This window comes from Uranotaenia lowii, unplaced genomic scaffold (genome assembly GCF_029784155.1).
Source record: "Uranotaenia lowii strain MFRU-FL unplaced genomic scaffold, ASM2978415v1 HiC_scaffold_130, whole genome shotgun sequence".
Classification (NCBI taxonomy): domain Eukaryota; kingdom Metazoa; phylum Arthropoda; class Insecta; order Diptera; family Culicidae; genus Uranotaenia; species Uranotaenia lowii.
In genome coordinates this window covers 14,187-42,086 of record NW_026597300.1, presented here as the reverse complement: position 1 = coordinate 42,086, position 27,900 = coordinate 14,187, and the positions used below count along the sequence as shown (strand labels likewise).

General features: G+C 34.5%; 1 protein-coding gene across 11 annotated transcripts in view; it reads left to right on the top strand.

Annotated features, from left to right (window-relative positions):
• The window catches only part of LOC129759252 (uncharacterized), a 49,528-nt gene extending 25,622 nt beyond the window's left edge, over nucleotides 1-23,906 (top strand). For 6 of the 11 annotated variants that reach the window (XM_055756658.1, XM_055756665.1, XM_055756662.1 and 3 more), the window contains exon 2: nucleotides 22,092-23,906. In XM_055756658.1, the coding sequence (XP_055612633.1) occupies nucleotides 22,640-23,086 (447 nt within the window). In that variant the 5' untranslated portion in view covers nucleotides 22,092-22,639 and the 3' untranslated portion in view covers nucleotides 23,087-23,906. The other 5 variants (XR_008740146.1, XR_008740147.1, XM_055756659.1 and 2 more) reach the window with 3 other exon arrangements.
• Nucleotides 23,907-27,900: the final 3,994 nt, after the last annotated feature.

Genomic DNA, 27,900 nt, shown 5'->3' with positions numbered 1-27,900 from the left:
GGTCGTATGCGGCTTTGAAGTCGATGCACAGATGATCAGTAGGAACTTGGTGTTTACGGCATTTTTGGAGGGTTTTTCGTAATATGAAAATCTGGTCCTTCGTATACCGTCTATCTATGAAGCTGGCCTGATGATTTCCCGTGAATCTGTTTGCTTGTGGCGTTAGGCGGCGGAGTTGGATTCGGGATAACACTTTGTAGGCTTCATTGAGGACAGTGCAGTGATCGCTCGGTAGTTCTCACAGTCCAATTTGTGGCTTTTCTTGTAGATGGGGCTAAATACTTTCTCCTTCCTCTCCTCGTTTAGCTGTTATGTGTCCCAGATACGTACCATCGACCGGTGTAGGCAATCGGCCAACTTTTCCGGGTTCCATTTTGATGAGTTCAGCTGCGATCCCCTCCTTGCCAGTCGACTTGCTGCTATTCCACTGGCGAATGTTTTCCTTAACACAACTCCTCCTCCTTCAGGCGACGTATTTTCTCCTGGACAATTCAGATTCGCTGCCTCTTCCGCTGTCGATGATTTTTGACGTTTCGACGAGTATTTCTTTGCACTACTGACGTCCGCGCGCCTTTCTGTTCGTCCATCACCTTCCTGCGCTTTTCGTCGAACCAGTTCAGTCGAGTTTGTTTCACATGCCCGATAACGTTCTCCGCAACGCTTAGTTGGCTGTCTTGATGCCGCGACCTCAGGTTCCTTCTGTCGTGCGATATTTAATCGTATGTTGTTCACTACGAAGAGTTTTGGGCGCATCGTCATCATCACCAGATAGTGGTCTGACTCGATGTTAGCGCTTCGAAAGGATCTGACGTCGATAATGTCCGAGAAGGGCTGGCTGCCTATCAACACGTGGTCGATCTGTGATTGCGTTTGGTACGGTGATCTCCGGGTGTACTTGTGTGGGGACGGTGCTGGAAAAGGTACTACGTACGGCCATTCGTTTTGAGGTGACGAATTCAAGTCTGAGGCCGGTTTCGTTGGTCAGCTGGTGCGCACTCGACATTCTAATTGTCGGTTTGAATTCCTCCTCCTGGCCGACCTGAGCGTTGAAATCCCCCATGAATATCCAGATATCATGTTTTGGACAGTGGTCATATCCACGTTCAAGCTGCGCGTAGAATTCGTCTTTTTCATCACCGGTACTTCCGAGGTGAGGGCTGTGCAAGTTGATGATGCTGATGTTTAAGAACCGACACATTCGTGGGTCGATCGGCCACCACCTGATCACACAATTCTTCATCTTCCCCATCACTTGAAAAGCTGTTCCAAGCTCGTGTGTCTTGACGGAGCTCTGGTAGATGGTATGACCACCTCGGAACGTACGTACTATACCTTCTGCAGCTCTACAATGTCGAATATCGGCTTTTCAATTCGTTGGAAAACACACGGGTACTGCCCATGGAATAACTTGGTCTTTGGTCTTTGCCGATTTCGCAGCTATCCCCACTATCTCTTAGGAGGATCGTTGTGATGTTGCTGTTTTGGGTCCTGAACACCACCAGAACGTTTTTGCACGCCACCCCTAACATGAACAACAGACGCTTACGGAGCCCCTATCTCAGTTCGCATGCGACCAAAGCATCCACCGGAGTTGGGTACCCGATCTACGCTAAGGTTGAGAATCGGAGTTGTAAGATAAGCGGTGATATGACCGCTTCCCGAAGGTTGAATGTATGAGGTCTCGAGTTGACATTATCTACTATTCGCCAGCCACTTTGATGTTGTATCTAAATAATTTCATTTAGAAATTATGGTGAGTATACTCTTCAGAAACAATCCTTAAATCTATTTTTTTAAATTTATTTTGTACAAAGAATCGCCTTAGTCTCTAATAGCAAAACCCTTACCACAGTTCCAACAAAACTCGCACACAAAAACCTCCTTTCCTTTACAAACGACACAGGAAAAAAAACAAACGCTCTGTCAGCAGCGCGAGTCAAAGTTCAATGATTCATTAGAGCCCTCTCATCTGTCCATAGTGGGTATGTACGTAGATACGCAAAAGTGGTAGTGAATTTGTGCATTATTGCACATGCCTGATGAGCGCAATGGCGAAACGTTTACTTTATTTTTTTTTTCGTTTGTTGCGAATCAGATGCAAGCGATGCAACAATCATCGTCATCAAAATGGCCATCATCGCGAACATTGGTTGAAGTATAGGGGGGTATCAGAATTAAGCGATTGGCGAAACATTTTATTGGAAGAGCTTTTCCGTCTCACGTGTTTTGCTGGCTTCGTATTATATGCGCAGAAAGCTTCTGTTGGTAGTTAGAAGCAAAAAAGCAGTGCTGATATTAACTGTTTTTTTTTTGTAAAAAAATTACCTTATTTTTGAAAAGTGTTGACATCAGACACGACCAGCAATATGAATACAAATTGTAAATTGTTGCGTTGATGACAACAATTAACGCGAACACCGTTTAGGTTATAGCCATTAAAAAATACTGCATCTCCCCTACCTACCAATAATGTTTAATCGTCTGGTTGTGATCCATTTATCTTCCAAAAGGATCCATTACATGGGGCCACATTCCACAGGAAAGAAGTCAGCCCGGTTTCCCTCTACTGGACCAGTTCCTTCATAAGTTCTTGGCGCAAAACCAGAATGCAAGAATGCACACCACTCACGGAACCTTGGTGAAAAATTGACCTCAGCTGTATAAAAGTACTGTGAAAATCAACGCTGATGGCTGCCCCGCCGATCCCGGAATGCTGCAACGATAAATCTTAGCTCTTGCCGAACTTCCCCAGGGACAGGGTCTTAAGTTACGCGTGCCCACATCTCCCTCGGATGATGAAGGCTGCATATGAGCGGAACCAGAGAGGGTTCAGCAGGGCACATTTAAATTAAGGAGGTCGCCCCAAGCAAAGACGACAGCACAGCACGGCACATGAGGAAGGAAAGATGTTGTTAATTCAAAAATATTTTCCACGGCTATTTGTACCGGTTTGGGAGCTGGATTCCTCGCTTTGACCAAGCGTATGTACCTCTATCTATGCAGCAGACGGAGGTTCCTTCTCCTGGTGGCAGTTGCGTACCAAAACATTCCAAGCTTAAGTCAGGCCAGCTCAGCTTCCAGGCCAGATTAAAAACAAGCCTCATGTCAGCTTATTTTCCGAACCGAGACACAGAACCGTTTGAATCAGGAAGAAGCTTACATTGAGCCGGTTTCCCCGAACCAAACGACAACACGGACAACAGCCTATCTATGGAGATTTTGTGAATGCCGGCGATGCAAAGAGAGACCCCGAGAGGGAGGAAGCTCCTTTGAAGCTGGCAATCGTGGCCGCCGGGCCGGTAACTTCTGCAAGATCTTATTATTGAACGGTTGGTTGAAACGTTGGCATGTTTGGGGGAAAAACGTTGGTACCTACTAGATATATGGGTACCAAGAAACATATCGAACAAACTCGCGTCTGCCTCTTCACAGACCTGAAAGCAGCAGCAGGAGTCTTTCGAATCTTTTTCTGGTACAGTGCAAATCTGAGATCCACCAGGGCCGATGCTAGAGCCAAGGAATAATTTGTTTGCTGTCGCCTGCTATCCGTGTACCTAAATATACGATTTTCCTCCTGAAACGACGAGTCGACCCGAGGTATCATGAACGGGGAACAAGTTTTTGTGCTGCCACTCAGGGCAAAACAGTCAGTGTTGTGCCTACGATATTTGGTTTGTTAGCCTTAAAGTGTGATTAAAAATATTAAAATGATGAAGGGCTAAGAATTTAAAACAAAAAACCAAAATTTGAACCTTTCTTTTTCCAACAGTTTCAGACTTCTAGGGCTTGAAATGTTAGCAATAATTGAACCTGTTTTCTTAATTAGATGTGAATTTTTATTCGATATTGTACAGTGGGTCAAAACCCAGAAAAGCTGTCAGAAAGTCGATTTTTGAGCGCTCAAAATTATCTGTTACACCGTTTTCTGGCATTTTCAGGCTACATAAAACCATTAAATTAATTGTCATAAATTTACCCGTTGTGCAGTTCTCAAAGAAATGCTAAGAAAGGTTCGAATATTTTTTGATAATTTCGCAAAGATTTGCTTACATTGTTTAACGAATAGATAACAGAATGTTAAATTTATTTGGCTTCGCAATTATTTTTATATTTTTGTTTGGCATATTTTACACCTAAAATTAAAAAATTGCGTTTTCAGAAAAACGTTGAAATTTTTTGTATGGAATCTTGTTCCGTACAAAATATTTTTTTTTAGGTTTTTAAACTTCAACAGGAGATTGAAAAAAAAACTCCACATAACTCCACTTTAACTTTATGTAGGATAGATTCTAAAATTTCTGGCCTACAAAAAAATTACAAGTTGGGTTGCCTTTTTCCATTTTTAGAGAACGATTTCAAAAAGTAGTACCACTTTTTTTTCAAATTTGACTTCTAAGCAAATAACCACCTGAATCACGAGCCAAATTGATATTTGATAGGATTTTCAGATTCAGTTTTCTCAATTGTCAATCCATAGAACATCTTTATCATGTTTTGAAGCTCCCAAAACATGATTGAATTAACATCAAAACTGTATAAATTGTCAAAAAGCGTCAAAATTATCAGAAATATTTAAATTGTCTTAATATACAAAACTCAAAAAAATTGTAAAAATTGTCGAAATTGAGAAAAAAAAATAAAAAAAATTAAAAAAAAAACCAAAAATGTCAATATAGTCAAAATTGTCAAAATTAACAAAACTGCCAAAATTGTCACAATTGTCAAAAAGTATCAAAATTGTAAAAAATGTAAAAATTGACAAAAGTATCAAAATTGTTGAAATTGTCAAAACTGAAAAAAAACTTTAAAAATATTGGCACACTATTAAAATTGTGGAATTTATCAAAATTGTCAAAATTAACAAAATTGTCGAAATTGTCAAAATTTTCAGAATTCACAAAATTGTCAAAATTGTCTCAATTTTCAGAATGGTCGAAGTTGTCAACATTGTTGAGATTATCAAATTCTTGAAATTATCAAAATTGACAAATTTTGACAAAATTCACAAAATTGACATAAAGGCAAAATTGACAAAATTGACCTCATTGGCAAAATTGACAAAATTGAAAAAAATTGACAAAATTAACAAAATTGACAAATTGACAAAATTGAAAAAAGATTATAAAATTGACAAAATTGACTAAGTTGACAAAAAAGACAAAATTGAAAAAAAAATGACAAAAAGTATGAAGTTAATCGAATTGACAAACATGACAAAATTGTCAAATTTGTCAAAATTAACAAATTTGTCAAAATCGTCAAAACATCTTAAATTGTCAAAATTACCAATATTGTCAAATTGTCAAAATTGACAAAATAGACCAAATTTACAAAACTTATAAAATTGATAAAATTGATAAAATTGACAAACATGACAAAATTAATAAAATTAACAAAATTGTGAAAATTGTTAGAATTGACAAAACTGACAAAATTAAAAAAAATTATCAAAATTGACAAAAGTGACAATATTGATAAAATTGACAAAATTAATAAAATTGTCAAAATTGACATAATAATCGAGTTTGTCCAGGTTGTCGAAACAGTCAAAATGATCAAAATTGTCAAATTTGTTAAAATTGTCAAAATTGAAAAAAAAATTGACAATATTGATAAAATTGACAAAAGTGATAAAATTGTTCAAATTGACTGAATTGACAAAAGTAATAATATTAACAAATTTAACAAAATTAAAAAAATGTCTAAATTGTAGAATTTGTTCAAATTGTCAAAATTGTGAACATTGTTAGAATTGACAAAACTGACAAAATTGAAAAAAATTATCAAAATTGACAAAAGTGACAATATTGATAAAATCGACAAAATTAATAAAATTGACAAAATTGACAAAATAATCGAGTTTGTCCCGATTGTCGGAATAGTCAAAATGATCAAAATTGTCAAATTTGTTAAAATTGTCAAAATTGAAAAAAATTGACAATATTGATAAAATTGACTAAATTGATAAAATTGACAAAATTGACTGAATTGACAAAGTTAAAAAAATTAACAAAATTAACAAAATTTAAAAAAATGTCAAAATAGTAGAATTTGTCCATATTGTCAAAATAGTCAAATTTTCAAAATTCAAAATTGTCAAATGTAAAATTGACAAAATTATAAAAATTGTTAGAGTTGTTGAAATTGTCATATTGTCAAATTGTCAAAATTGTCATAATCGTCAAAATTGACAAATTTGACAAAATTGACAATATTGACAAAATTGTCAAATTGTCAAGTTTGTCAAAATTGACCAACTTGATAAAATTGTCGAAATTGACGAATTTGACAAAATTGTCAAATTTGTTAAAAATGTCAAAATTGTCAAAATTGACAAAATTGATAAAATTGATCAAATTGACAATATTGACAAAATTAAAAAAATTGTCAAATTGTAAAAATTTACAAAATTGTTAAAAATGTCAAAATTGTGAAAATTGTCAAAATTGTCAAATGGTCAAAATTGACAAAATTGTCAAATTCACAAAATTCACATAATTGAAAAAAAGTTACAAAGTTTACAAAATTTACAAAATTGATAAAATTGACAAACATGACAAACATTGTCAAAATAAGCAAAACTGACAAAATTGACAAAATTGACAAAATTGACAAAATTGTCAAATTGTCAAAATTGCCAAGTTGACAAAAGTTACAAAATTGATGAAATTGACAAAATTAACAAAATTGTCAAAATTTACAAAATTGACAAAATAAACAAAATTGACAACACTGACAAAACTGATAAAATTGACAAATTGTCAAAATCGACAAACTTGAAAATTTTTTCAAAATTGCCAAAATTATAGAATTGGTCAAGATTGTCAAAATAGTCAAAGTTGTTAATATTGTCAAAATTGTCAAAATTGACAAAATTGATCAAATTTGCAAAATTGACAAAATTGACAAAATTGATTAAATTGATTAAATTGATAAAATTGACTAAATTGACAAAATTGACAAAATTGTTATATTGTAAAAACTGACAAAACTGTGAAAATTGTCAAATTGTCAAAATTGTAAAAATTGTCAAATTGACAAAATTGATAAAATTGAAGAAAAGTTAAAAAATTTACAAAATTGATAAAATTGATCAAATTGACAACCATGAAAAAATTAACAAAATAATAAAATTAACAAAATTGTCAAAATCAGCAAAACTGACAAAATTGTTAAATAGTCAAAAGTGAAAAAAATGATAAAATTGACAAAATTAACAAAATTGACAAAATAATCGAATTTGTCCAGATTGTCGAAATAGTCAAAATGGAAAAAAATGTCTCATTTGTTAAAACTGTCAAAATAGTAGAAATTGACAAAATTGTCAAAATTTAAAAAAAAATTGACAAGCTTAACAACATTGACCAAACTGACAAAATTGACAAATTGTCAAAATCGACAAACTTGAAATTTTTTTCAAAATTGCCAAAATTATCGAATTGGTCAAGATTGTCAAAATAGTCAAAGTTGTTAAAATTGTCAAAATTGACTAAATTGATAAAATTGACAAAAATAACAAAATTGATAAAATTGACCAAATTGACTAAGTTGACAAAAAAGACAACATTGAAAAAAATTGACAAAATTGATGAAGTTAATCAAATTGACAAACATGACAAGTTTGTCAAAATTGTCAAAACTGTTAAAATTGTCAAATTTGTCGAATCTCTCCAAATAGTCAAAATTATAAAATTGTCAAAATAGACCAAATTTACTAAATTGATCAAATTGACAAACATGACAAAATTGACAAAATTAATAAAATTAACAAAATTGTCAAAATTGAAAAAATTGTCAAAATTGGCAAAATTGGCAAAATTGACAAAAGTGATAAAATTGACAAAATTGTCAAAATTATTGAATTATCTGGACAAAATGATCAATATTGTCAAATTTGTGAAAATTGTTAAAATTGTCAAAATTGTCAAAATTGTCAAAATTGATAAAATTGACAAAATGGCCCTTAATGTCAAAATTGAAAAATTTGTCAAAATGGACAAATTGTCAAAATTAACAAAATTATCAAATTGTAGAAATTGTAAAAATTATCAAAATTGACAAAATTGATAAAATTGAAGAATTGCCCTTAATGTCAAAATTGATAAAATGAACAAAATTTACAAAATGAACAAAATTGACAAAATTGAAAAATTTGTCAAAATGGACAAATTTGACCAAATTCAAAATATTGGCAAATTTGTCAAATTGTCAAAATTGTTATAATTGCTAAAATTGTCAAATTTGTCAAAAAAGTCAAAAGTAACAATTTAACAAAATTGTCAAAATTATCAAAATTGACAAAATTGAAAAAAAATGAAAAAATTGTCAAAATGGACAAATTTGACAAAATTTGCAAATTGTCAAAATTGATGAATGTGTCGAATTCGTTTAAATTGTCAAAATTGTCAAAATTATCAAAACAGTCAAAATTTTTAAATTTCCAAAAAAGTAAAAGATGTGCAAATTTTCAAAATTATCAAAATTACCAAAGTTGTCAATATTTACAAAATTGCTCAAAATAGTTAAATTATCCAAATTGCCGAATTGACAAAATTGTCAAAATTGACTAAATTGATAAAATTTACAAAATTGTCCAACATGGAGTTCGTCAATCCATTCGGTTTTTTTTTCCTTTTGTAAACTGACAGCTTTTAAATGTAGCTGTGAATGTATTATTGACAGTTTTTACTGTGTCAAGCAGATATTTGTATTATCAAGGAATCCGTAGTTCTTATCTAAAAACTTGTGGTTATTACTGAACTACCTGAAGTTTTTGTTCAAAACACCTGTAATTTATACTGGAATGCCTGTTATAATAACCGAAATTTGTTATCGAAATACCTTAAATATATTACTGAAATTCTGGTTTTCTTTTATGAAAAATACAGAATTATTTTGCAGTAAGTTCCGAAATGTATGTACTTGTTACCGAAATGCCGAAACTTTTTACCGAAAAAATGTAAAATTTTCGGCGAAACAATGTAAACCAAACGAAAAATTTTTGAAATTTATTTTTACATTTTATCACGAGTTTATCGTGTTTTTTCACTTCAACAAAATTTCCGGCATAAAAAACACGGCGCTTGATAATTTTTTTGCAGATTTAATGCTGTTACTTTTCAGTGTGCTGTTTAATTTGCCGGCCCGAAAATGCGTGTTATGATTTTAATAAACGAAAAGAAATCGATCTGGTTGGAGACACTTTTGATTAGTAATTTGTTGTTGTTTTGTACTCGCAACCCCTTCTCCCAGCTTGCGGGTAGATTCTTTGAATTCCGTCGATGCTTGCCGAAAAAAGTATTTAAAATATCGATGTTAATGCCCGATACCAGCCATATTTTGCTCCAATGCGCCACCATGAAAAAAATAGTTCGACGTTAGTGCCGACAGCAACACAAATTACCGTTAATGCTCGGCACTTTTCGCCGAAAAGTGACAACATCGCTTGGAAGTAAACGAACTTTGGTAAGTTAAGAATCGATTAAGGAAGTTCGGTAAAAAAAACGTCAAAATCATCAATTATCGTTTTTCCTAATTTCAGAACTGTTTCGGTAGAATAAAATTTCCGAAGTCGACCCGACATTCCACATGACAATGGCTCGATTTTCTATTGCTTGACAATAAATTGTACTTTCGGTGGAGACCCCTAATCTTAACCCTACAGAATTGCACAGGTTACTCTACTTGTCCATTCATTCCCTTGGAACAGTCCACTCAAAGGCAATTTTAGTCAATAAGTGGGAAATCGGGATCAAGTTATGATGTGCGAATAGTTCGCTGCAAACGGACCGTGCCCGCTACATAGGATGTTAATTTACATCATACATCATACATCAAGAAAATATCCGAACTCGACGATTTCCAAAAAAAAAAACACAGAAAAAAATGAAACACAGAAATCGACCTAACTCGAGAATTATTAAAGCAAATGGAACCGAATTTGGCATGGGAGAGTATTTGGGTACGAAAAAATATTCTATGACGATCCGAGATTCTTCCCCCTGAAAGGAAGCTCCCATATAAAAGAAAAACAACTTTCGATAAATCATATCCAGTAAGTAGAACTTGGCAGCTTGGGGGCATGAAAAATTCTAATAGTGGTTCAAGCTCCCTTCTCTCTTTGTAGGAAGGGGGCTTCATGTGCAAATGAGACAGAAAATGCATATAAACTACACACCTAAGTCCTTCTTTTACACCGTTAATTATTTTCGTGATATTGCTTATTCACACATTTCGGACCAAATACGAGATAACATAACTCAATTGTTATGAATTTTTTGATAAAATATTATTCTACAATAAGGAACACTATACTTCCGGTAGTTCAAAAATATTGAATCTGTAGAATTTGGTCCAGGGGTTTCTGAGATATAAAATGATGAATTTGGGTGATTTTTTAGCGGTTCTTAATATGTTAAGATGTTTTTGAGGACCAGACATTCGAATTTGGTATCAAATTTTGGGTCGTGGTCCGGCATAAGGATCAGTCATACAAATTGTGCATACAAATTTATACAAGATTTTTTTCTTAGCATTCTCTGCTCGTTAGACTGGAACACTTTGCAGCTTCATCCCTGCTGACGCCCAAACACAGTAACATTTTGATTGTTTAAACACGCCATCTTGTGTCGTGACGAGCAACAATTTTGAACCAACGACGAACGACAAACATCTTTCTTCGGCTTCTTCCACTGAGAGATGCTGCTGAGCGCGGCAAAGATGCAATGGGCAGAACGAGATCAACCGCGCCCGTTTAGGCGTAACCATGACTGCGCCCGGGTTAAGAATTTATGTGTACAATTCATATATTTTATGCCCTTTCTTCTTACTAGAGTCTAGCTTGAACGCTCGAACTAGCAGCCTCCCTACCATCTTAGGAAAACGGAGTCTATTTTTTACAGTTTGCGGCAAATGCAAATACCGGTCCCACGTTCTAGAGTTTCTTTATGTATTTAGTTCAGTGTTTTTCTTCAAGAAAACGAAAACCGCTTGCAGCTAACCGACAATCATAAGTAGCCTCTAAGAAGTTACTTGCTGAGATGAGGAGAAAATGCAGGCAATTCGAGCGCTCCTGGCCTGTTGTCATTGATCCAATCCTGAGACTCCGACTCCGATCTTCTAAAGATCGCCAAGAAGCGCGAACATGGGTTTAAAATGGGGGAAAAAGTGCCACGATTGGCGGCGATGGAGTTTTAGTTCGCGCTTGTGAGCCGGAAAACTTGTTTATGTACGGTGAGTCCCACTAAACAGAAATTGAACTAACAGTCCTGGAGAAGACGAAGACGACGACGACGACGACGACGTGGGATGTTGAACTATGAAAGTATCTCGAAAATCCAGCCGGTTTTTCTTCCTACTTCTTATTTTGGTTCGGTCGCAGTTGCATGCATCTTCCTACCACAACCCACAACTTCCAAGATCCATGATCGATTCCCAAGCTGCATCATACAACATAACTGTTCCGAGGGACGGTTTTTCGGTTTGATTTCATTCAAAGCAAACATCAGCAAGTGTAGCTTCAGAGAAGCTTCAATATCGATGGCGACGTCGAATCACTTAAAATCACCGAGAATTGAATGGTTATAGCTGATCGCCTCTGTACCCGAACCGTTTTTCTTCTTCTAACAAAGACACTGGATATTTATTTCTTTTTATCGTTTGATCTCAGACGAACACTTGTAGGTTGTAATGCAACTGATGAAACGTTTCATCAAAAATTTTGGATCGCATACTGTTTCAGAGAAGTTTAAGGTTGGAAATAGGTCGACACGAGAGAATCGTTTAGGTTCTAAAATATTGAAATTGGGCTGAGTTCATAGCAGTTAATATTTTTAACAACGTTTTAGTATTGTATCTCGCTCGATCATGATGCTACTGGCGATGAAAGTACGGCACTCAATCGAACAGAGATTATCTCTAGAGGTAGAGGCAGGGGCGGTCCTAGAGTTGGCTCTTGGGGGGGGTGATTTTCCAAATTTTCTAAAATCAGTCAATAAGAAGAATCGTAAATATCTGGCGGAGAAACGTGTATTTTGAGAAACATAGTGGTGAATGAAGGAGAGGGGGGGGGGGGGGGGGGGGGACTTGTTTGCAGTTGCAAATAAGTCTTTTATTTAGTAGGTTTATGTACTTGTAGGTTTGTAATTTGAAAAAATTGAAATTTAAGAAAAATAGTGAAAACTTTTAACAAATTGCCTCATTATACTTATTTTGAAATCTTTTTATTAAACAATCTGCGAATCATAGATGTTCACGCCAAAAAGTGTTGATAAAAAGATAATTTTCGTAATTTTACATTTGGAAGTTGAAAAATTATAACTTTAAGAATTATTAAAAAAAATTTCCGATATAAATGTTATTTCACAAATGAAAATTAAACACAAATTGTCTTTGAAGAAAATTCAAAAAAAAAATCACAATTATTTGAGAAAAGTGTTTGTTAATAATTGGTATGAATTAAAAACTGAATATTTAATTATTTTTTCTGAAGTATTTTGCTGAATCGTTGTTCGAAAGTATCAAATTATTATTAATTCTTGTTCAAATTCTTCAATTTTTAATTATAAATTTAATTCTAAATTAAGATCTTCATAATCATATTCTTAGGTATGAAGCTTTTGAAACTTCATTTTCATTTGTTTTTCTCTTGAGTTTCAAGCTCTCATACTAGTGTAGTAGATATGTTATGGGTTTTGTTGAAACTGAATCCAAAGAAAAAGTAACTAATCTGCAACGAACTATTCATGAAAAAAGTGATAAGTAGATTTTTCTTCATGCTCTCAATATTTTTTAACTTTTTTTATGACGTTTGAATTAAATAAAAACATATTGAATAAAGAGTCAATTTCTGAAAGTTTAAACTATTTCAAAATTTCAGTGAAAATTCATAATCAATTGCAATTGAAATAACCAAACTTTCAGATTCAGAGTGGATTTTATAACCTTAAAAATTAAGCTGGATTTCTACCTCAAATTTTAGATATTATTGTGTAGATGAACTAAAAACAGTATCTTCGATATAATTAGTGTGAATCCTGAAATCCAGCCTTGTTGGTCAAAAATTAGAAAAATGTCTTTCAAATATTCAACTTGAGCGATTGTCTTGTTTCCGAGAAAATAGTCGGGGATTACGGATTAGTTTTATCTCACCTGGTAAAAATTAAAACATAGGCAAGTTTTTAGAGCCTATGTTTTATAAATTGGTTCTGGAAATAAATTTCTGAACTCGATTTCAGCTTTCATTCATCACCTTTAGTTTCAGAAGTAGTATTTTCAGTATTTTTCGAAAATTGAATAGATATCATTAGAGATGTACCGAATAGTGCGAACGGCCGAATACCAACTATTGGCCCTTTTCAAGTATTCGGTGAAACGAATATTCTGAAAATGAAAAATCGTCAATATTTAAGCTTAAAATGTGTTCATAAGTGCCGTCTGCATCACCGAATATTCTGCAAAAAAATACCATTGTGTGTAGTATTTTAAAAGTGATGATAGAATTTCAAAGCAAAAGTGCTATTCAAAGCAGGTGAAAAACACTATTTTTTTGTGCTTTGTATAGAATCTGAAGCATAACTGATATCAAGTTTCAACCAATAATCTAAGTTTCACATTTTTAATGTAATTTTAAATAACCATAAAATCCCCATAGGTAATTGAAATTTATTTTTATAATTTTAATCATAATTTGGTCTCAGAACAACTTTATCGAAACCATTTCTTACTTAATTAACTTAATTTTGAAAGATTTAAATTAAATAATTCATTTTTTTTATAAAAAACTATTGATCATTATTCAAATTGTTTTATTGTGATAACGGCTCAAATTGAATGAGCCAAAGGGGTATAAAAGCATAAAAGCTAATGAAAGACGTAAAATATCACAGTAAATAAAAAATGGAAAGAAAAATAAATGATTTACTTAAAAAAAAGAAACTTATTACGAGTTAAATAAACTTTAAATTTGATGTGTTTGCCCATTTTCCATATATTTATCTTAAATTTTAATTTCTTTTTCAAACTTCAAAGTATGTAGATTGAAATTCTAAATATCAGAAAATAGTTTAAGTTATGAAGAATGGTTTTATATCAATAAATAAAAATCGATCATTTTTGCTACGTCGAGGCGAATACAATCCAAGCTCATTTTTTTCAAAAAAAGTTCCAAAATAAGAATTTATTTTTTAAAATAATCTTCTGAAAATTAAATGTTTCTTTTTAATTAAAATTGTCTAGACAGTTTCGGTATCTTCAATCCGGAAAACAATTTTGAGGTTTTGAGAATCTCAAATTGAGATGCATTCTGTAAATCGGAGATAGCAATGAAAATTAAACCAAGAAATGGAAATGTAGTATTAGGAAATGTAGATGTAGGCAATAAAAATCGAATCTGTCCAGGTGGACATCTTTGGGAGGGGGTAGGGATTGTCAAATGTCCACACTTTTGCACGGAGAGAGAGAAGAGGGTAAAAATCTCATTTTTCTGTCCACGTGATATCTGGACGGCCACAAAACTAATTTTAACCTTTAAGTGCTCAAGTCTGTTTTACTTCTAAAAAGGATCGAGATATGTTGATCCATCAAACATGGAGCAAACCGATCTGCAATAACTCGTAAGATAATAAAGTTATGGTCGAAACAAGTTTACTGGCATTTATTGAATAAACTGGCTATTTGGTGAACATAATCAAAAATGATTAAATTATGGCTAAAATTTTAACGAAGTTAGTCTGAAAAAAACATTTTCACTAAATATCCAAAAAGCGAAAACAACTCATGAGCTTTAAATATAACTTATCAGATTAGCGATACGTTGTTTGATGACAGAGACCCGCACGAAAATAAATTGAATATTTTGCATGATCCCAAACTTATTGAGGGGTAAGCCCAAGCTTTTGATCGATAACTCAAGTAGCTATTTTATTCGTTTGAAGCACTATGTAAATTTAGAGCACAAAATTTAAAAACATGTATTTTGACATTTATGAAAAAAGAATCAAATGCATTTCCCTACCCTGAACTGATCGGGTTGAAATATAAAGTGCGATTTTTTGGAAATTTTCCAACGTTAAGCCAAGTTCAAGTCATATTAAGTAAACATATACATTTTGCCAAAACATACGAAAAAGGTTTTGATCATCGACTTTAGAATGAAATCAAAAGATATGCAATATGTCATAAGATGACTGAGATATGACCAAACAAATTTTCTTGTTTTTGAGGGGGTGATCCCAAACTTATGGCCGGTAGCGTATATAGTCAGCAAATTCTTATTCAACGCTGTAAGTACCTCAACAAAAGTTATTTGATGTAATTCGTTCCAGAGAATTGCAAGTTACAGCTGTTTTAGTTTGGCGGACCGACTTTTCTTTTCAATTTTAAGCTATTAAGTGATTAATAAATTCATTTAATGAACAAACACCCCCACGGAGTGGAAAAATTTGAGAATTCGAAAGTACACCTACTATGAAAAGTGCTTAGTTTTTATATCTAATTCAGCGTTTGCGAGTATTTCGTAACGGTTTTTTGCCGCTTGGGGGGGGGGGGGGTGATCACCCCGATCACCCCCCCCCCCCATAGGACCGCGCCTGGGTAGAGGATATAAAAACAATAAAAAGTAAACAGTGTAAAAAAAAACAAATACAAAATCATGAAAACATTATAAAATAAACAACAAAATAAAAAAATATTAAAGAATATTTTCAAAATTCATAACAGTTGATGTTTCTAAAACATTAGTAGGTAAGTTGGACCTTTCTGGTCTTAGCCGTCTTTGGACAACCACAAATAAAAAAAAATAGAAAGATTTGAAATTCAATGTTATTAGTGAAAAAATAAGAATAACTTAAATAAGTAAAAAAATAGTTTGGGACCCTTCCTCTTACTTGAAAGCAACAAAATCTGCATGGATGGGGATTTGGGTACGAGAAATATTTTTATGAATGTTTGGTAACCCTCTTTTTGCCAGAGAGAAAATAGGAAGCGGGAAGGGGGGGGGTTCTCTTACAATTTTCATCATAACTCGAGAACTAGTCAAGCAAATGGGAGGAACCAGATTTTGCATGTGAAAGCATTTGGATACGAGTAATGTTTCAATAATTATTTGAGACCCCTCCTTCTTCCAGTGGAGAGATTGAAAGGGAGCTACCCTACAATTGCACAATTTATTGCAAAATTCGATAACCAAATTGGCTTGGGAGTATATTTGAATATGGGAAAAGGTTCTATGAGGATTTAAAACTCTTCCAGATTTGCATTAGCAGGATAGAAAGAATGGAGGGGGCCCATAAAAATTTCTGCAATACTCGATTACTGATCAAGTGAGGGGAATCACATTTGGCATGCGAGGTTATTTGGGTAAACGAAATGTTCCCAAAATGGTTTTAAGCTCACCCAACCTTTCATTAGAGAAACATAAAGAGGGAGGAGGCTCCCATACAATTTTTTGCATGACCGGTGAAATAATCGAGCAAATGGAACTAAGTTTGGCATGGGAGAATATTTGGACAGTGAAAAAGACTCTATCGTTGTTTGGGACCCCTCCCTGATCACAGTAAACGATTGGGAAGAGAAGAGGAGGCCACCACAGTTTTTCAGATGATGAGAGTTAATCAGTCGAAACGAAAGGCACAGAATTTGTTATGGGATTGTATTTTGATACGAGTAATGTTTATATAATTATTTGGGAACTGTCCTTCTTCCATGCAGTGAGTGAGATAGAAAGAGGATACGGGAGCCTCATACATATCTATAAAATTAGTCATACGAAAGAAACCAGAGTCTTAATTTAAGATATAAAATAATGATTGGAAAACAAATTTTAGTTCAGGATTTGAAAACAGAATGTTTTCGAGAACGAGATTTTATCTCTTTTATCAAATTTCCATCAAGTTCATCAAAAAAATATAGACGAAATGAAACAAAATTAAAAGAAGAAAAAAAAACAATTTGATGAAAAAAGTAGGTATAGAAGAAAAAAATAAATAGAAGGAAAAAACGTAAATCGAGGATCATTAAAGAAGTAAAAATTAATAGATAGAAAAAATTAGAAAAACATTTAAAAATAAAAGAAATTTATTTTAGAATAAAAAATTAAATGGATTGAAAAATATATTTGAGACCAGGAAAAATAAATAGAAGAAAATTATAGATAGAAGAAGGAGGAAAAAAAAGTATTTAAATATAAAGAAAAAGTTTAATAAAAACATGAATAAAACTTAAAACAATTTTTAAAAACGATTGATTTATTGTAAATATATAAAAATTAATGTTTGTGTGTCTGTCTGTTCCCTATAGACTCGGAAACTACTGAACCGATCATCGTAAAAATTGATATCTGAAGGTTTTTGGGGCCGAAGATAATTTCTATAATACTTACAAACCCCTCCGAATTAATAAAGGGAGGGCTCCCATGTAAAATTAATAAAAAATTTGCACAATTCGAACAATTCTCAGGAGCTACTGAACCGGTCAACGTGAAACTTGGTGTGTAGCCATTTTTGTAGCCGTTTTAAGAAACCGTTTTTGTTTTTGTAGCCGTGTATGGTTTCTATAATACTTTAAAACCTCTCCGAATCCAACAAGAGGGTGCTCCCATACAAAATTAACAAAAATATGACACAATTCAAACAATTTTCGGGAACTTCTCAACCGACCAACGTAAAATTTGGTGTGTAGTCGTTTTTAAGACCAGGATATGTTTCTATAATCCTTTTAAACCTTTTCAAATCTTAAAAAGAGAGGTTCCCATACAAAAAATAACAAGAATTGACAAAATTTTAACAATCGTCGAATGGAAAATACATATAATTAAAAAAACCAATGTCTTAGTGTTTTCAAAAAGTTTAGCAAACTTTTTAATTATGTTCAAAATTGCACCAACAAGGCTGTTAAAATTAAATAACACTAGTTTTAGTGACTTACACTGGAAGAATCTAAATTTAGCTTAAATTTATATTCATTGGTTCACTACACAAAATCGATCAAATATCATTTTTTTTGCTTTCTTATTCTCAAAATTAGCAGAATTTTTTAAAATTTCTTAACATTTCTGATTGCCAGTATTTTTCAGACAATTTTATAAAAAAAAACTTGGCAGAATCCGGGCGTTTGATTTCAAAATTTTAACCCAAAATCCTAGTCGATTCGCTCAAAACCACGGAATTATTTTATAAAATATACCTATTATTTTATCAAAACACTTCAGCAGATTGAAATCGTATTTCTGGCTTCCGTAAAACTGTTCATGATTATTTAGACTTTTAAAAAAAAAATCATTTTTGACGCAAAAATAAAAAAAAAATATAAGAACTCAATTTAAGTTTTTTTTGTTCAGTCTTGGAAATAAAGTTAATCAATCTGTGTGAAATCCAGGCTTTTTTTTTCAAAATTCGGGCAACCGGCCCTGACCGAACTTTTCCTGAATATTGTGTCAAATATCCGGGCGAGTCCGGGTAAAATCGGGAAACCTGGCTTATCTTAGTTTCACCATTGACAATCTGGTTCAGTTAAGTCTTCTTAGAAAACGTTCTAGTGATGTTAATATTTTTCGATAGAAGAAAATATTCTGTTGCTTCCAAATGATGATGGCTCCAGATGTTTTCGGGAATCCTAGCAGAATCCAGTGAATTTATAATAAAATTCCGGATAAAATAAAACAGGACTACCGAGCGAAAAAAAACCAATTTAAATCAAACAATTAATGAATGGACGAGTTAAGTTGAATAAACATGGTAGATGATTTAAAACTGTAAATTTAAAAACTTTCTTTGAATTTCGGATTTTAAATTACCCTGAACTACAACATTTTCGACTTGAGTGTTCGCGGTATACACAGATAGAAGATTTTTTGAAAATTTTTGGGTCACCAAACATCAGTGTAAAATTTGAGATGATTTGGTTGATTCCTGAGTTAGCGCAACGCGTTTCAATTTTGTATGGAAATTTGTATGTAAGAAGAAAATTTTGCACATTAAATCATCTAGAAAATTCAAATAAGCTTGAAATGAAATCGGTCTTTGATTTATGGTTTTGACTATTCTTAAGCTTCATTTTTTGCTAACATGACAAGCAGCTAAGAATTTCATGAAAAAAGTTATAAACATTTCAAAATAAAAAATCTGAATCCATTGATAAGTATATAAAAATGGCAAACTTTGCTAGCTAGAGCTGTCAATATTTGCATGAAATGTTTAAGAAAAGATTATATAAATTAATAAATTCACTGGCAATGCAAAGCAGTTTTTTGAGATTTTGTATTTCCACCCTACGGTTACACAGCTTTCAAATAAGCAGACAAAAACGCAAAAAAAAAAAAATATTTTGAATTTTTTTTTGTCAAATATCGAATAACTTTTTCTGAGGTTCAAGGTTTAATCTTTGTTCACATGAATTGTTCTGCAAGAATCAAGAAATATTTTTCATCCAAAGTTGAGTTTTTTGCAACTTTCAGTACATCTCTGGAGATTTCACACAAAATTCCATACAAAATTAAAACTCGTTGCGCTAATTCAGGACTGAATGGATCGCTTCCAAAATTGGAAGCAAAAAAAGTTATGAGAGGTGTAAAAATGTAAGAATTTGAAATTTTCATACAAAGCTTGCAGCGGTCTAATGTACATATGTATAGGAATGGTAATAAAAAATAGGTTTTAGAGAGTTTCTAAAATGTCCCGCTTTTTTCGGCGATTTCCCGTTTTTTTTTCGTGAAACGTCCCGCTTTTATCTGAAAGTATCTGGTAAGCCTATTTATTTCTAGGTATACGATTTGGCAAATTTCTTTCAAACCTTGTTTATAAGGTGCAGATAGATGTTTGTGATTGATTTAGATTAATTTTTTTAATAATGTCTAAATCTGAAGAAATGACAGCAAGTTTTCAAAAACTCCTTTTTTCAAAAAACAAAGATGTTTGCAATTTTTCTGCATTCATTGAATCGAAAATATTTTCCAGAAAAAAAACAAATAAAAATATATTGCAATAAATCTCCCATTATTTTGACAAAATAATTTCTAGAATAAATGGATAATATCGGATTAAAATGAGATAAAATGTAAATAGACAAAATCGGGACTTGACGAAAATTCACTAACTCTGGTTATTACTTACTTACAAAAAAAAGATAGTGCCATATTTTAAAAACACGTATAATCTATTCAACGCACTTCACCGGTGATCAAAGTCGCTTTGTACTGTATCTGTATCCAAACAACAAAATTATTCGGAAAATGGTTTTAACTCAAAAGATATCAATTTAGTTAATGATATTTCAGTTAAAAAATCAAAAATGTTTCTTTAACTTCTATTGATGTCAAGGTCAGCTTAAATTGAAAAAGAAAAAAAAACAAATCTACCACGCGAGGGCAAACAGTTAAAAAATAAAATGAAAAAATTCATTATCAGATGCTTACCTGGGTAACCCAGTGAATTTCTACAATTTAATGAAAGACATTGAAATGCATCCTTCGACTCAAAATAAAATTTCCAAATTAGTTCTGTATTCAGAATTCGTTGAGAAAAGCTATGAGACTCATAAAAAATTAAATATGGATAACCATTTTTCTAAAACAGATTTGTTGATTTATGTTTTTTATACAAAGTTTTGTGTACTCAAGGGAATTTAATGGCTACCAACTATCCTTAAAAACCTTTATAGAGCCAAAATGAAACTTTCAAAGCATGTATTTAAGTTGACACGTAACTTCTGGTAGGTTTTTATAGGCAGCTAGGAGAAGAAAAGTTTTTTTTTGTAATTGACATTGAAAATGAGTCTACCAGGAAAGGTTAAATTGTCAGAGAAGTTAAGTATAAAATTGAAAAAAAACCTTAATGAGATCTTAAAAAATACTGACTGTACAGTGCAGAATAAAACGAACCCGGAATTTCAAGCTTTCTAGGCCAAAGCATTATCCAATATGCTACAGAATTCCGTGTAATTATTAAATTAATGACGTCCTGGTGCTTATCTTTATAAAGTTCAACTCTCAAAATATGTGTTTGTAAAGTTTATCGAACACAATTCTGTCAAATTTCTGCCGAGTGATCTGAGTGATAGTAACCAATGTTTTTTTTTCTATTTCCGTTTTATTTACAGTCAGTCTGACACCATAACACAGTTCGAAAATCGGAGTTTCGGGCCTCGAAACAACATTAACCGCGAAACATCTTCCCCTCCCTGCGAAGCAAAGCTAAACAGGTCGGTGTCTTAAACTACATACATATTTTCAAGTGGCCGTGATCGGCAACTCTACAGACACCACCAGGAAGCTCCAAAATTTGGCCAGAGTGTCGATGACCCGGGCGGGAGCCCGGCGGAAAAAATATCGCGCCATTAAAAATAATAAAAGTTTCGCGGCAACGCGAAACATAACATAATGTGAAACCCCCGGAAAAAGGTAGCTTCATCTCGGCAAAAAAAAGATCTGGCGCATCTGGAGCAAAAAAAAGAGGAAAGGAACCTAATTGAGCCGGGCTGTCGGTGAGGCTAAAAATCGCTAAAAGCTTCGACGTGTATGGATCACGTATAGCGAAATCTGATAATTTGACTTTCGGAAGAGTCCCGCCTTTCGACGATCGAATGAATAATTGGATACCTACTGCTGGTGATCGTGCGTGGATCTATTATCGATTGGAATACGGAACGGAAAGTTCCCGGGCTGCCGCAACAAGTGAATGATTATGATGATGATGATGGGTGGTGAGAGTGGGTGGCCGTTTATACATATGGGTGCAGAAACCGCGACGTTTGTCACGATCAGCGCCTCACGAGGTTGCGCGGAGACATCCGTCAGTCAATCAACGATGGCTTGCGTAGGACGGCAGTAAACGACGTCGTCGTCAATTGTCAGTCGTCTGCTACCGATGTAATTGTGAACAGTTCCCGGTGAAACCGGAAGTCAGAATTTGTACCTTCGCACATCCGCACATGATGAAGAGTCCCGCGGCCAATGTTTGCGAGCCGCGATCGAGGAGTGGCCATTAGGCATTCACTGCACTTACCCTCTATGTTCTGTGTATCTGGTGTTGCCGGGTTTAATCGTTGAAGGTTCAGTGTATTTATTCAGTTGTTTTTTTCTTTCTTATTCATTTCCACAGTTCATTACCATAATTCTGTTCCGATCAGTATGAGTAAAAGATTATTGTTGGAATCGGCCAAACAGGATGAGCACACGTGATTCCATATATTCTTCATCGTTGCCCCAGCCCGTTTTGTGTTGTGAATGATTGTGCTGTATTGAATCGGGCGAAGAATCATAGGGATCCATCCCAGTGAAGCAGAACGATCGTGAAAGAGAAATCCCTCAATAGGGTTCTGTTTGGTTGTTGTTATGCTGCGTGTCCGATACCTTCCCTAGGCGTGGAAGAGAGTGTAAAATCAATAATACCGGGCGAAGTGTTCCGTATTAAATTCTGAAAAAGGAAGTCGTGCGTGCTAGGCCCAAATGTAGCAGAGTCGAAAATTGATAACCCACCCAAGTGAGTGCTATGAATGAATCAATTCCCCCGGAGTGTTTATGTGGTCGGTCCCAAACGAGAAGAGTGTTGTTTTCCTATGTGGATGATTTCCGTCCTCGGCACCACGCATTAAAAAGCCGTTAGGGGGTTCAAGTTGAGTGTGTTATTTTTAAGCTCTCCGAACCAAAATGGGTTTGGCATCTTCGAAAGCGGCCAACACCATTGCCGCCAGCAGCAACGGCGTTGGCAGCAAGTATGACAGTATGATCGTGGAAACGCACCACAATCATCCGGATATACAGCAACCCTGCTCGCTGTTGCCGTCGCCCTCGAGCGGACTCAGCCTCAGAAACAACGGCGGTGGCATCGATACCTGGAAGTCGTCGTCGATTTCGTCCAGCTGTCACGTACGGCAGGCCAGTATCCGGTCCCGGAATCTGCAACCGATGCCGGACATCGGGGAGCTGGATCGGCGGTTCGCGAAGGTGTTGGTGAGTGATTGTTTGGATTTTTATTGTATTTTTTTCATGTTTTTATGGTTGAAGTGTCCAAGCATTATTGATCAAACTTGTTGGAAATGGAAGAATGGGTCATACATTTCTTATGACAATGTTTTTTTAATGCGTTATTGCTAATACATTTTAGGCCATTGCTTTCAAAATGTCGATTTATTATATACTCCGTTGAAATTTTTAGATTGTTTGTTTTATCGCGTTTTATGCAATCGACCTATTTTTAACAGAGTTGATTCTCAGTGCTGTTCTTTTTAAATATCCGACATGAGAACAAGAAAAACTTCTTTTTCATTCATTATATCAGTTTCAACTCAACTGTTTATAGAACTGGTATAAGGATTGGTCCAAAACTGATAAGATTTGGACACAATTTGACGCAGTTCTCAACAGTTCGACAGGTAGTAGAAAACTAGTGTGTTGCCAATTTTTTCACTGAATCGGATGTATATCGTTGGTCAAACTTTTGTATAAATAAGACCCAAGAATAGACCACGGATACAGTTGCTCTTAGGGGTATAATCAGCAGTGAGTGATTTCTCAGCTAAATTTCGTATACGGAATCTTTTTCATAGGTTGAATATTCTAGCCAAATGTGCTCAATGGAGCAAATCATCTTTGTGCTCAGAACCAAATTTGACTTAAACTTACTTACTTACTTACTTAATGATCCCGCGCCGATCCTCCGGTGCATAGGGCCGTGGTAAAAGACCTCCACTGTTGACGATCCGGAGCCAGCGTCTTCACCTGGTCCCAGTCAAGATTCTCGTCGACAGTTCGGATTTCAGCGGCTTCGCCGCCACGAGTTTCTGGGCCTGCCTCTTCTTCGATGACCTTCTGGATTCCAGTCAAGCGCCTCTCTGCAAATCTCGTTTTCATCTTTTCGCAGCGTGTGCCCAATCCATCTCCACTTACGTTCCCGAATCTCGATTTCTAGCGCCCTTTGATGACACCGGCGATGTAGTTCCTCATTCGAGATCCAGTTGCCAGGCCACCAAGCGCGGATGATGTTCCGCAGGCAGCGGTTTACAAATACTTGCAGTTTTCGCGTCGTCACCGCATATGTGCACCAAGTTTCGCACCCGTACAGCAATACGGATTTGACGTTTGAGTTGAAGATTCGGATTTTTGTTCGTAGAGAGATCTGGCGTGACCGCCAGATGTTTCGGAGACTCGCAAACGCAAATCGGGCCTTTCTGATCCGGGTTTCGATGTCTTTCCTGGTACCACCATCAGGCGTTATCTGGCTACCAAGATACTGGAAGCACTCCACTTTCTCAACTTGTTGCCCAGCTACCATGAAACTGGAGGGGTTTCCTATGTTGATTTCCATCGACTTGGTCTTTCCGACATTGACTTTGAGACCTGCTGCCTTGGAGCTTTCGGTGAGGTCGTCGAGTTTGCTCTGCATGTCCGGTTGTGTTTGGGCGAGCAAAACAATATCGTCAGCCAGGTCAAGGTCGTTCAGTTGCTCCATTATTAAAGGATTCCACGGCAATCCTCGGTTCGGTGCACAGTCGATCGATCCAGTCAGAATCTCATCCATTACGATGAGGAAAAGTAGCGGTGATAAGATACATCCTTGTCTCACTCCAGCAGTTACCGGGATTGGTTCGGACAAGACACCATCGTGCAAGACCTTGCACGAAAATGCCTCGTATTGTGCTTCGATGAGATGGACTAGTTTCTCTGGGACTCCTCGTCGCCTTAGAGCCGCCCAGATGTTTTCATGATTAAGTCGGTCGAATGCTTTTTCGAAATCAACGAACACCAGCAGAAGAGAGTCCTGGAATTCGTTGATTTGTTCCAGTATGATTCGTAGCGTTGTGATGTGGTCCACACATGATCGTCCGGATCGGAATCCAGCTTGTTGCCGTCGGAGTGTAGCGTCGATTTTCTCCTGGATCTTGTTCAGGATCACTTTGCAGAGTACTTTGAGGGTTGTACAGATCAACGTTATGCCTCGCCAGTTACCGCACTCTGTCAGGTCTCCTTTCTTCGGGACCTTTACGAGGATACCCTGCATCCAGTCGGCCGGGAATGTTGCAGTATCCCAGATGTCAGCGAAAAGACGGTGCAACATTTGTGCTGACAGGGCAGGGCCGGCTTTCAGCATTTCAGCAGGGATGCAATCGATCCCAGGTGCTTTGTTGGATTTCATGTTTTTGATTGCCGCTTCTATTTCAGCCAGCGAGGGCGCTTCCGAGTTGACACCATTTATGCGACTTACTGTTGGCGCTTCAAGCTGCGGGTTCTGTTGGCCATCGCTATTCGTGACTCGGAAGAGTTGTTCGAAGTGCTCAGTCCATCGTTTGAGCTGATCTGTTCGATCGGTCAATAACTGACCTGCTCGGTCTTTCAGCGGCATTCTTGCATTAGTCCTTGCACCACTGAGGCGGCGAGAAATGTCATAAAGTAATTGGACATCTCCATTGGCGGCGGCTCTTTCCCCCTCTTCGGCTAGGGAGTTTGTCCAGGCTCTCTTGTCTCGTCTACAAGCTCGTTTAATTAATTTGACTTAAAGATATTTTTTTTATTGATTTTCGATTGATTCAAAACGAAAAAAAAAATTACAAATCCAGAACTAAGAATGTGTAAGGGTGATTGCTTACTCGTTTACATTGCAGTAAAAATATGTTTTCGCTTCAAAACTGCGAATTATTTGAGATAATTTTTCGTGTAAACAGTTGACTAAGATGCTTTCAATGTTGCCCCTCTGTTCCTAATCTTAGCTGTTGCCTAGTTCTAAAAGTCGGCCTTTCGTTAAAAGTCTTGCTCACTCGAGATTTCGATATACAGCTCTTATGCGAGTGAGATGTCTACAGATTTCTCTAGCGTTAAACGCCAACATTCTCCGGAAAGAGAAACACGCTCAAAATATGCTATCTAAACATTTTGTTGTGCATTGGTTTTGCTATGATTGGAATCCTTTTTAAGGTTTAAAAATAGGTTTTGTAATTGATTTAAATCAAAGTTTATGAAAAATAAAGGGTAGTAAAACTGAAATATTTTGAAAACATTTGATAACGGTTAAATAAACGATTTGAAAACTAACAAAAGTACAAAATTGCATATCTTTTATGAACATAACTTTCCAAATTATTGAAAATAAAAATTAATAACTGGAAATTGTTGAAAATCGTGATATTTGTTACCTTATTTTTTCTTTTAATTGAAGGTAACCTAATGAAATACTCTAAGGTGAATTCATCTATCAATCAGAACCTTGGAAAATTTTGAATTTCCATAAAAAAAGACGAATATTCAAATTTAATCTATTCTATCCAATCATTCGTAAAGAAAAGGTAAGATAACTCTTTTTACAGTCATCATCATAAATTGGCTATGAATGGGTTAAAAAATCTTTATTTGAAAAAAAAAATACATAAATCATATAATTTAGAACCCCGGATGGACACTCAGAAAAATACTAATATGAATACCATAAGATTCTCTTATGAAGTGGTGCCTTAAGAAAAATCTTTGAAATTCATAAAATTGTCTTATGAAGCGAATGAATTCTTCAGATGAACATATGTTTCAATGAGAGGTTGTTGCTTTTCATAAGAGGATCTTATGAAAACAGAAAATTACATTATCCTTTTTGACGGCCAACATGCTGAAAATTAAACAAAAAAAGTGAGTTTAAATTAACAAATAAATTGAGCGTTCACAAAAAAAAACTTACCATTTAGAATAACAAAAACACTTTTAACTTTAAGAAAAACTAATGGCTCCACAACTGGTTACTGCTTGTTATGACGATGAAAAAATGACTGATGGAATGAATGTGTTCATCATTTAATCACAATGCTGCTTCTTTTATTTTTCATAAGAACTTCGTATGAAAATTTAAAGACATTCATAAGACTCTTATGAACTTATCTTGGACGCAAAAAAACGGTTTATAAGACGTGTCTTATGAAATTTATAATAAGATTTCTTCTGAGTGGATAATTTTGCAATTACAATAAAATGAAAGCAGCAAGTTTTATTGAAAATTTGTTTTTTTTTTAATTTTTTTTTTCAAGATTATCTTTTTAACTGTTTTGGTGATTGATTACATGTGCATCTTCATGAATATTTAAGTTGATAAATAAAAATGAACTTAATTAAATTTAAAACAAAATCATTCAAAAGCTAAAGTTGGCTCTCAGTATGTAGTCTATTCTTATTGTTTTTTCGTCACTGTTTACATACGACGATTGTACTTCCAAGAGATTGAGACGATTTAAAATGATTTTATTAAAATTTACAACTACGATCCACATTTCATTGATAAAATTTTGATGCAAGATCAGCATTGTAAAGATTTCGTTTAAGTTTTTAAGCCACAGCAAAAAACAGCAATCATTTTTTTATATCTCGAATCTGGAATCAAAATCTTATTATAAGAGTTCTATATTTTAATCGTTAAGATACTTCTAGGTGTTTTAAAGAACTCATATGGGAATCCTAAACGACATGTCAAAAATGTCTGTAAATTTCTTGTCATGGTATTCGTTTTGTTTACATCAGGACTGATATTTACAAATGAAATTCAAGAATTTTCGATTTTTTCTTATGAATGTTAAGATCAGAGATGTACCGAATATTCGATCGGCTGAATACCGTCTAAAAACCGTTAGACCGAATATTCGGCCCACCGAATAGTTGAGCTAAGTATTCGGTCGAATAGGCCGAATGATTATTTTTCAAATTTAAACAATAACATTATCTATTGTAAAAATTTTCAAATGATTTCGGATAATTTATAAAATATCCAAAGCAATATTGAAAATGCTACACAATCATCAAAAACTAATAGTTTGAGTTAAACGTTTAAGGTGTATCCGTGTTTCTTTCACTGTAGATCGTACAATGAATGCTGACAAGTATCATTTTATACTTTGATTATCGTTTATTCAAAATTTTCTTGAAACATCCAGGATTGCCCA